The 12031-nt window shown below is 38.9% G+C and overlaps 1 protein-coding gene across 4 annotated transcripts in view; it reads right to left on the reverse strand.

Moving 5' to 3' along the window:
* Positions 1-5722: 5722 nt before the first annotated feature.
* Positions 5723-12031, reverse strand: part of CCNY (cyclin Y) — a 128901-nt gene continuing 122592 nt past the window's right edge. For all 4 annotated transcript variants that reach the window (XM_037385415.1, XM_037385416.1, XM_037385417.1 and 1 more), the window contains one exon: positions 5723-8767. In XM_037385415.1, coding sequence (XP_037241312.1) covers positions 8651-8767 — 117 coding nt within the window. In that variant the 3' untranslated portion in view covers positions 5723-8650. The remainder of the gene's footprint in view (positions 8768-12031) is intronic.

The raw sequence follows: 12031 nt of genomic DNA on the forward strand, positions 1-12031 counted from the left end.
CAGTCCGGAGGACTTCAAGTTTTTCACTTACTGTTCAATATTATGGTTACTCACATATTGACTAAAGCTTCGTTTAGTTGTTTGTGGCTGAATCCCCTAGACACCAGTTTCTGACCTACAGGAATTTCTGTCCCAGACTGCGATGCTCAGAAGTAGGCAACAGTACTTTTCAAGGCACGTGCCCTTCTTGTTCTTCCTGCCTTCAGCAATGACATGGCCACCCTCCAGGTTCAGAGGTGTCAGCTCCCCTGAGCTGGGTGTTTCAGTTCAGCTCTCCCTCGGCTCTTGGGGCAGGTGGCTCTCACACAATCGTACTCGACGAGACTTCCATCATCCCTGGACTTTCACTGATGTAATGCACAAACGCTATACACACTGCTGATGTACGTGCAGATGAAAAACCAAAGAGAACCCACCGGCTAACAATCTTGCTCTGCTCTGAAATGCAAAAGCAAGATTTCAAAATTCCTGATTAACCTCCAAATTCAGCATTACCAACGATCTATATGAGATCATAGAGCAGCACTGCTGCTAACGCAAACATCAGCTACTGGAGCAGGGAGCAGACCAGACTGGGTCTGCTCAAAAAGGCCAGGAGCTCCGGCCAGCTCGTAGGGTACTGTGGCCCCAGCACAGCCCACGGCGCCTGGTGGCCCGGTGTGCACAGGGGATCTCTGCAGACCCAAGCAGAGAGAAACAGCTGTAAATATGTGTCAGGTTGGAGATGCGCTGGGGCTGCCCGATTATACAGACCCCGTTTCACTGAGAGGCACCGCGTCCGTAACCACAGACCTGCGTGGACCTGTGGAATTAGCTGTTTTCAGTCCCCAGGAGAGGGAGCTGGGTGCCAGCTCAGGATTTCAGCTGCAAGGACAAGGGTGAGCAGCCTGTGGGGTGGCCTGCCCTCCTCTCCTGCTTCCCTGGCCCGGGTGCTGGTGCTCAGCCTGCAGGTGCTTTCCACCGCCCCAAGAGACCCTCTACCCCGTATTCCCACTTTAGATTGTATTTCAGCTTGACTTCCCTGGGAGCATACCTCAAGTCCTAAAATGGGCTGATGAGGTTGGGGATTTCTGTTCAAACCCAATCAGGAGAATACAGTACGTTCAGCAATAGGTGCTGAAACTATTTTAAGGACACTTTATAAGGAAGAAAAGCCGAGGGAGACAGGTATTAAAGCCTGCTGAAGAAATTGAAGCCCCAGTTTTCTTCTGTTCCCTGCCCCCCCAGTCCTCTGAAGCTTCCCATTTATATTGTTGATTTGTAACAAGTTCATTGTTCATGTTACAATACTAAGGGGACAGTGCCAAAACCTGCCATCTTGTATCATCGGATTCACCTATTCTTAGTAAGTCGAAGAATCCAGACAGATGCGTTCCTCAGGGGGGCAAACAACAGGTTCAAATGACATTTAAAATAATTGCTTTTTCTATTAGCAACTGCCATAGAAAATTCCTTATCTAATGCAATTAATACCAAAAATAAATGGTTGCGCACTCACTCACATCCTGAAACCATCCAGGAACATTCACAGCTTGAGTCTGAAATTATAAAAGAGAATCTGAAAAGGAAAAATTAGATGCTGGTTTGCAATCTATGTGTTTCAGAGACAATTCACAACTGATACATTGCCCTCCTTTCTTTTTCCAAAAGAAAATGCTTTTAGAGAAGTTAAAGGGAAAATGTCACAGCTGTGAATCAGATATCTAAGCACACAGATCCAGCTAACGCATGGTTTGGCTATCTGCATGCTTTACAGAGCAGAACAACTTTGTTCTGCCACATTCCAGCAAAACAGAGCAGAACAAGAAGAGTGTTTCTGAGGTACCATAATGCCAGGCCACAACAGAAAAGCAATGATTTCATGGTCTAGGTTTCTCACAGGTCAGATACACTGAAGATGTTTTCGCTGAGATTCAGAAGTAGATTTGTTATTAAATGGGAAAGCAGAAGAATCAGGCCAGTCCTTTGATCACTAAGCTCAGTGTCAGGGTGACATGACCATAATTTCTCTAGATGAAGTAAATTCTTCCACTTTATGCTTTGTAGTATTTATTTCTGTTCAGCTGAAGAAATCGTTGATTCCAAGCCTTAAATCCAAGCAGATCTGGAAAATCACTTTACCTGACAGCATGAAAAAATTCCAAGATTTACCCCACTGTTTTCCCAGGTTACAAGAACCATTCCTCTAGTTTCTTAGAGGACAGATTTAGAACTGGTGCCCTATAAAGCACTGTAAAAGTACACATTCCAACTGTGGTGTCATTCCTATGGTAAAATGTAAGGCAGATACTTGTTGGCAGTAATACGTGAGTGAAATACTTAATGTTACAAATGCTGGAGGCTATCTGGATATTTATACCATTTTGTGCAGAGTGACTAGATAAAGGAGTTGGAAGATAATTTTCCATCTCTGTTCACAGCTCAGCTAGGGCTAATGCAGAATTACGGTAACTGCAGCAATGGACTTGGATTTGCTCTTTCTTTTTTCCAGGGGTGGGGGGTGGTCTGCAACTTTTCTCACCCTTCCAACCTGTGACCTCACAAGTGTCACTAACGTGTACTGGGAGGTGTCACAAGCATGAGACTCTCTTTACCACTCTTTCTGCACAGTGTTCATACTGATGAAGGCCCACAGCACTGCCAAATTACCCCCAGCAGCTTTTCTACTTTTTTTTCTGTAAAGTCTACCTCCAAAAGTCTACCTCCAAATATTGTTGATTACATTCTAGTACTTGATAAAGTCTGCCATGCTTTTTGCATGTACAAGATGACCTTTTACTTAAGGCCACAAAAGGAACAGGATGACATTATGTAAGGTGACCACCAATGCTTTCTAAACACTGCTGAGCCGGCAATTCTGATGCATGATATTCAAGACTATTTGGTTTATGTATTTTACGTGTTGCTTCTGTGCCACTTTGCTCCGCGCAACCCGGTCTTCCTCCTCCTAGGATTTATGGCAATACAACCTGCATATCCAGTCCCATTGAAGGGAAACAATTATCCCTCAAACTCCTTGCCAAAGAAATTTAACATCATCACGCTAAAGCATCATCAGTGCTTTTTGGTATCAACACCACAGAAGATACAAATACATTTGCTTGTCTTTATTTCCCGGTTTATTTTAAAACTATGCACACCTAATTCTGCCTCATAATCCTTCTAGCACACCAATCCCCATCTCTTTGGCATCTCCATTTTTTCCACAGAATGCTTAGCTTGCCTGAAATACAGGAAAGAGAAGTATGTGGTCACAGGATGATCCGTATTGTTTCAATATAAGGCAGTAAGTGTATCACAGCTGCCAGTTCCCAAGATACGGTTTCCATGGAGAATAATTTGTACTAATGTCTAAGATAAAAGGGCATGAAAACCCAGAGGCAGTGAAGCAAGAAAACATACAGATAAGAGAAGAATTAGCTCTATACTTAAGTGTGCTGCAGAATCTCTTAGGTGTCCTAACGCCTGGTTAGTAAAGCCCTCGTGTGACAAGTCAGCCTTCATCTGCCTTTTGAGGATGTACTTCACTGCCAGTGAATTAAAAGGGGGCAGCAGTGCTAGTTCCAAAGATTTTCGAGCTTCATAGTTTTACTGCATTAGTTACCACAGCACCCCAGTCTAAGTGTCAGAGATGCAAAGAAAAAAGGTTTGAAACTAAATTACGTAAGTATATTGTGAATTGTATTTCACAAACACAATTTTTGACATTTTGTTGTCATTTGTGGCTGTCAATCTGTAGAGACCATCAACTGCTTCACAAAAAATACTGTCCAGTGCCTTGCGCGAGCTTTAGAAACTCTGCAGAGATTCTGGACAACTCATGGAAAAGGTAGGTAAACTGTCAACTATCGCCACACCAAGCAGCTTGCTCAGCATACCGCTACTGAAGAGTATCTCCAGCTATAACAGTTGAAAGTCTCCGCTGATAAAACTGAAGCACATTACACGTGGTGTAGAGTGCATGAAAAAGCAACTCTCTCTTTTCACATCAAATTGCATCAGACCAGCCATTTTAGAAGGAACACAACACGGTCTATTTGTACTGCTCTGTCACCTGCCTTTCTTCAATCTGCCATGCTGTTGCTCCTTCTTTAATGGGAAGAGCCTGATGAGCCAGCCCAGGCAACAGAAGTAAACTCACGCATGTCTTCTTGGCTAAGGTGTGCAGTCATTTTCAAGCTGTGGTTCTGGGAATCGCCAGTCACTTTTTATGGATTCTCATAAGAAGACCCACAAAAGCAAGTTCATACACACTGTGAAACAATCATTTTAAGCATCATAATCTATTTCTGCTATCACTTTTGGTTAGTGTAGGATCAGCAGCTTTTCTTCTAAATCTTGTTTCCTTTTTTCAAGCATTTTCTCCTAACAGTTGTCACTGCTTACCTTCTGACATTACCTTTAGTTTACGCAATTCAAACTCTCACGGTTTCCCCAATATGTAGTTCAGTTGAGAAAAAACAGAAACAGCAGAAAGACACTTATTGCACTTTGTTAGTATTGCACAAATTTAGTATTGACACCCAAAGTGCAATACTAACAACTCTGTATACATCTAGCTCATATTCATGCAGGTACATTGGTGTTTATATTTGTTTTCTCACAACCTGTTAGAGACATGAAGTGGGCACTCCACTGCAGAGGTAGGCAGACGTTATCAACAACTGTCAACTCGAGTGAAAAAAAAAATAAAATATATATATATAATTATATATATAAATATACATATATTCTGATTCCAGAAATGTATTGCAAACAAAAGTGAGGAAAGTGCTAAAAGCTAGGCTGAGTGAATTCCTTACGAAGACCACGTAGAAGTCTTCATAAGGAGAGTAACAGGAGTCTGCAAGTGGATGTGTAGCGCTTCAGTTAGTAGTTTAAACGTGTCATTGGAAAATGCAATGCTCATTACCACAAAGGATGACTGTAAATAACGTTTTGCTTCAGCTGTTAAGGTTTTGGCTTTTTTCTGGTTCTGCCCTTCAGTTCCTCTATCCCCTCCCACATACTGTTATTTTTATATATAGCCAACACTTCCAGATGTCACTGTCATCTGCCACCAATACACCATCACTCTTTCCGGATGAAGTTTTTGCTAGTTCTAATCTTTAGGTTATATCTAAGGTTTCTGGCATTAGGAAAGCTAGGAAGTAGAGAAAAAGGTGTTGAAAAACAAAGTCTGAGCTAAGACTCCATAAACGTAAACAGTTCTTCCATCATGGTTTTAGTTTACCTGATAAACTGAGCTAAATAAGCTAAGGGAAACTAAGCCATATATGCCAATCTCTCTCTCAAAAACAGGTAAGGAAAGATAAATAATACAGACAATTCCTGAAAAGGATACCATTACCCTCCTATGGGACAGAATTTTGTATGTTTTTAGCAACAGAAAAAAAATGTATCCTTTGAAAGACTGATAGGGTTTGTGGAAGGTGGAAAAGGTAATTTGACTTTTTAATTCTTTTTGCACTTGATCACGTGACTCCAGCGTTCTCAGTCCCAAAGAACAGTGTCTGTCAAAATGACACGTATCACTGACAAAAAATGAAACACAAACAAGTCTGCAAATGGAAACAGGAATTAGGCAAACATGTCTGGGCTGCAGAGGGATGCATGAATAGAAACCCTTACAAGATAATATTCAACCAGTTACCAATGCATAAATGACCAAATGAATGGCCCGCTGGCTCAACATATGCAAATAATTCATTAAGACAATGAGGCTTGAAGGGACAGGTTTATTACATCTCCTACACCTTTTCATTTCTGAGCCGGTGACCAAAGCAGTAAAGAAAACCTCAAAACAGAAAACATTTACAGCAAACTTAGTTTCAGGTTCTGAAGTGAAAAACACAATGTATTTGTGGTGTTAATTAAAACACTATTTGGTTCTTCTCCCTTCTCACACCTCGGGTGAGTCTCTAACCTTGCAATGGCATTTTCCATACAGTAATGCTTAAAAAACTGCACTAAACACAACATAATCCTAAATAATAATTCATTTTTAATTACATGGTATAGAATAACTTGCAAACAAAAGACACTCAATTACGATTTACTGACAGGTACTGTATCTTTTGGCAACCATGGAACAACCCAGAAGAAAAAGCAAAGAATCATTTTATAACCACATGAGGGAAAGAAATGTCCATCTAATTGTAGAGGATTCATACCTCAAAACTCAAACTAAAGAAAAAATCCACACTTACAGCAGATTTTTTTTTAATTCTTAGTGCAAGAAACATAACCAAGTTAATCACAGAATCAGTACTAATTAAGAATATGGAAAATTATCCTATACAGAGGTAGAGTCCAGTGCACAAGGCTAAAACGATATTCAATAGTCTAAACAAGACTGAGCCAGGTTTTATGGAATCCACTTTTTAAAGTATCAGCTGTATGTACATACATACAATAAATAGACTATACAATCTTTAAAGTAGTTTAATAAACTTCACAAAAATTATAGTAGATGCATTGAGATCTTTACATAATCCAAAGTTCATATCTCTATCACCCAAAATGGATAAAACCAATATTCCTGATATCAAGTTAAATGGAAAATAGTTTAGCAAAGTGTTGATAAATCAAAATATCTTACATATTTTAAAGCCTAAATTTACGCTTATAAAGGATGAATTTCAAATGCTCTGAAAATGTTTCTTTTGATACTATCTGTAAAGAGGTTTCAAATGCTGTAATTTGCATTTATATTGTTATAAACACTTTCCTTACATTCCATGTTCAAGGGAAAAATGGACTTGGATACTCACAGTTCTGATGCATTGGCACAACAAGAAGTGATGAGAATAAGATTATTTTAAAGGCCCAAAGACATCAGTAGAATTTATGGACAAAGCCTTCATATCTCAAACCACAGAAATCACATTAGAAAGTTAACAGAAAACTGTTTGGTATTACTACTTCAATCCTGTCAGTGCCTCTCCACCTGGAGGCATCCAATTAGCATTGCACTGGAAATCAAGTGTGTATCTCTGGGCCCCTGGGTCTGCTACAAGCCCATAGGGCTTAATAAAACAAATACAGAATCTTTATGGTTTACCACAGTAGTGCATAAATCAGGGACGTCTGTTGCCATTCATTTCAATGATAGTTGCAAAGAAAATATTTCAGGGAACTGAGAGTTTTCCGCTATATTTTCCTAAACTGTGAAAAAAAAAGAAAAAAGAAAAAAAAAAGGGAGTGGGGGTGGGAGTGGGGAAATCACCCTGGGGCGTTATAAAGCACATATGCTTATACTGACAAGTTATTTGCTATAAAAGGTTCTTACAAATTCCAAGGGGGCAACAGCCACAGTAAGAGGGAACTAGTAACAACCACAGAAGAGCTTAATAATCAGAGTTGAAAATCATGTTCACAGTTCAGTTACTTTTAGTTTCTATAAGCACCTATGCTGAAAAACACAAGGGTTTGTATTTTAGCTTCAAAATTGATTCTACTTGTGACAAATACCTTGTTAAGATTTCCATTCTGCTCTTCTACAGGCCTTCTCACTGGAACAATTTTTTTTATTATTTTTTATTTTATACAAACAGACTCACTTTGATTTAAAGTAAACATATAAAAATTGAGAATATTGCTTGCAACAATGGACCTGGAGGTGAAGGAATGAACTAGTCAGGCCATACGAAGAAAAAAAAACAACAACCCAACAAACAAGTCCCTCAAAATGAATTCTGCTAAACTTCTAACGCTATGAAAATCTGCAAAAAGAATCACAAGATCTGTTGCAAATTTCAGAGATTTGGCCCAAGTCTTATCATCATCATCTGAACACTTTAATAACTGTATCTTTATATTAAGGAAAAATAAATGATTCCAAGAACTCAGGAAGGCACACGCACCCAAGTATACTATAAATAAAACACATCGTGAAATTATGAAGATCTTCTGATCCCTGTACATACTTTTGGTTCAGCACTATGGTCAAGTTCTCTCTTTTGAAATACAATAAAAGGCATACAAGAAATAACATATGCATAATAATTACGAAGAATAATGCTAGTAAGACAGCTTACAGAGAAAAGTGCAGTGAAAAAACCCAACACTATTTATCTAGGGGCTTGTGCTACTGTAAATACAGACTTTGTATTTCCTGCTGTGCAAGGGGAAGAATTTAACCTGGGAAGCAGCAATGAGGAATGCAAAGAACAACAAAAAATAAAAAAGATACTAAGAAAAGCCTTTAAGATGGAACTCTCACAACTTCATTCCTCTAGTGCAGTTATCTGACTACATGGTTTGCTTTCATGCTGCCATTTCTCTTCATGAGTACAGCACATTGGAAAATGGCACAGAGTTCTTAAATATTTTTCTGCCTCTACTTCATTTTTTTGTTTCTTCCAAGCACCTGATTTGCTGTTTCCTCATAAAAAGGGTAAAGCTGTTAGCAAAAGTGAGAAAAAAAAAATTGTTGCCCATCTTCTCTCCCAAACAGCGATTTCTCCATTTCTCCTTCCACTAGGTATTTTACTCGTGTGCTACACAATGGGGAGGCACTGTAAAGGCAGCTTGACAGATCTAAAAATAAAAAAATCAAAAGTCTTTTTTCTTTATCCCCCCGCCCCCCCCCCAAAAAAAAATGGATGGATGAAACAGTACGTCCGTAGGAATATTCCAGTCTCCTCTGTTAGGAGATAATAGCAGGGGACCATCTAACCACAGTTAGATTGTCAGCACTGACTGACCGTTTCTTTGCAGCTTTCCTGAAGTCCTTATATTTATCTTCACACAGGCGGGAAATGGCCTGTAAGACAAAAGAATGAAAAAACCTCAATAGCATTGACCACAGCTATACAGGGGAATTAAAACTAAATGCAGATTTCTACATATAGGTAGAACTAAAAAAAAAAATCACTTCATTAGGCGAAACACACAGAGAGCTTCTTCACAAATCGTCTTTCTCATTTCATTAATCTAAAAGAAAGAAACACACTGGCACTGCACTGTTCGTCACAGCTGCTTTTGAAGGACTCAGTGAGCATATTCCAAGCTTTTTCTTTACAGGCTAACCATCACAAATCTCATCGAGGTAGCTGATGATGGTTACCCACTGCTATATGGTAACTTATATAGCACTTCATTGGTGAAAAATCATGGAAAACTCAGAAAAACAACTATAGAAATTGTAAGGATATTTGGAGAATTTATAAAGAGGATGATTATTGGTTTTTTTATTTCCTAAAATGTTTTGTAGTGATTGTATTCTCTACTGATAAATGGTCTGTCAGAATACTCGCCCTGCTTTGCTTACAGAGCTGATGTTTACTTGCCTTTCAGAAGGAGATGGTGATTTCTGTGTGATCAGGCTATCTTATGTGGTGCCAGTGGGAAACATAACTCACATTCAGAACAAATTAATTTGCATTGAAAATACACAGAAATGTTAAAAACCATTTAAAGAGAGAGAAAAACATTATTTAAATGTCAACTCCCATTATACTACACTGGAGTTAGTGCTTTACGTTTCTTCTACTGTTTTTAGCCAAGTTTAAAACAAATATTTATTATGGACCTCGTATGCACAAATATACTCTGCCCTAAAATAGCATGTCTGTTATAGAGTTCATATGGTTGGGACAGGCTATGGCTGGCATCAGTAGGGGTGTTAACTCTGGTGATCAAACATGCAGAACTGCAGAGAAAGCTCACTGCAAGGAGTACTCAAGGTCAAATTAAAAAATAAGGTGAACTAAACCAGGATTTTTATTTACTCAGGTATGCTTTTGAGTGGTGTCTTAAGATAAGGCATTTAATAAAAAGTACTGTACAAACAAAACCAGTACAAGTGTTTGATTATAAAACAAGGCAGTACAAATAAACAGCCTGACTCTGCTGATCATCAGTTTCTTTCTTGATCTTTATTTTTACAGCACACCAAATTGTAGCACTGAAGAGTCCTTTTTTAATAGTCCTGCAAAGACCAGGGGCAGGTATGACAGAAGTACACTACTCATACATCTGAGAGCAAGTTCACCTAATGCTTTGGTCAATTCAGCCACAAAACATTGGTAAAAAAAAACCCACCAAACCAAACCGAAAACCAAAACCAAAACAACACAAAGCACACCACCACCACCAAGAAACCAGCTGACCAGCTGTAACTTCTTAGCTGGAAACTTAATTTCCTTTTGTTAAGACCATTCTTGAACTCAGTTTTCTTTCTTGGTGCACATGAAGAGAACAACAGACTATAATAATGCAAATACTCCCGCTGGTTTGTAGACCATAACTTAACTCACTTAAAACTGCTTAACACCACTTTGTTTAATTTAACAAGGAACTCAATGAACTAAGAAAGTTTGTGAATCCTAAATATGACTGAATTGCAACAGATGAAAAGCATTTAACCATGAAATAACACACCAAGGTATGGCTTGGCAAATAGGTGTACTGAGGTGGAGCCCAGCTTCTTTCAGCTGCCGTATCAAGCTGTTACCTTAGGCACCAAACAACCAGAGAAGGTAATGACTTCAGAATTGTCTGGTTCACAAGGAAAATTTCTGTTCTGGCACTTGGTCAGACAAGATGAAATTTTGCTTGGAAATGACACAATATCTGGCATCTCTAGGCTCTGGTGATTAATCATATGGATATGAAACACACTAGCTGCTGTTTAAAGCAATCCTGTATCTAAAGACACCTCTTCATTTGCAAATAATTTACAAAATTGACATTTGCAGCCTACCTGGCAAGTTAATCAACTTTAGCATAACATATGGGGAAACAAGACAAAAGCAGAAAATTGTAAATATTTATTATTGTCTTTCAGTTAAAATAAATCCAAATAGCTTATAAACACCTTTCTGACATCTGGTATTTCAGTTGCTTTTATTGCTGGAAAAAGAAACTAATTTTTGGCAGTTGCAAGTGACCGCTTCCCATATGAAATCAAAATGTTCTTAAAAACATCAACACTACCCAACTGTGAAATTTTTTTTGGACTTGGTTGTAGTATCATGTAATCAGCTATAAAAATGCATATGTATACATTCTTCCATTATATATATGCATACAGAACTAGAGGTCCATTCCTCTGCTGAATTATATGACTCTAGATGAGACTGTTACTGGTGAAGGGGCTGAGTAAGGAACAGGGAGCGGGGAGAAAGGCAGTAGTAGAAGTATAAATTTTGGCTGCATGTACATGTTTGTGCAGGGCAGGAATGCATCAGGGCTGGCTATGGGATGCACAAAGGCACACAACCATGACTGCTGCAACACCCCAATGGGCAAACCACTGAGAACTTAGCAGGGGCAGACAGTTCTAAGTCTAAGTCTGGAAGGGTTGTATATAAGGAAGATGTAAAAAAATAAAATAAAATAAATTTTTAAAATAGCTAGAACAACTAGAAGTTGTGATGATGGGGGTTCTCCTTAATTTATGGAGAATGACAAGAGCAGCAATCAGGTTACTCCTGACAAAAGAGCAGGCGAGTTTTGCTCTCCCTTTGCTTCCTGGCTAAGAAGGTTCTGAACATACAAAACCCACAGGATTGCAATCAATCACTGCGACCATGGGAAGCTGGAGGAATATAAAGATACCTCTCTACTTGTAACTTACTATTTTTCTCCTCTTTTTTGTCTGTTTGATCCATGGGGCTGTACCTCTTTAGGGTCAAGAAAATACAGCACATAGTTCAAAGGGTTTGAACTGTGTGCTCAAGCACTATCCTAACAATAAAAAGCTCAGACAACATACAGTCAGACAGGGAGTGTGCTAATGAATGCCCTTACAAAATCTAGCTTTGAAACGATCACAGTGCTAAGATCACAAGCAGAAGTAAGGTAGACACGTTTTGTACACTTACCCCAAAGAGCAGAATCTGACATATTTAGCTCAGCACACAGGAGAGTAACCAGGTGCAAGAGTAGGAAATTACAAAATAGTGGATTAAGGTTGGATATCCAACAACCTTCTTGGCAGAAAAATCTCCCATATTAGAAAACAGTTCTCAGGAGAAGCAAAGGAAGCCTTGACATTTGACATAATTAAAAGGAAGGAGAAAAC

The sequence above is a fragment of the Falco rusticolus genome, chromosome 4 (genome assembly GCF_015220075.1).
Source record: "Falco rusticolus isolate bFalRus1 chromosome 4, bFalRus1.pri, whole genome shotgun sequence".
In the NCBI taxonomy this organism is placed as follows: domain Eukaryota; kingdom Metazoa; phylum Chordata; class Aves; order Falconiformes; family Falconidae; genus Falco; species Falco rusticolus.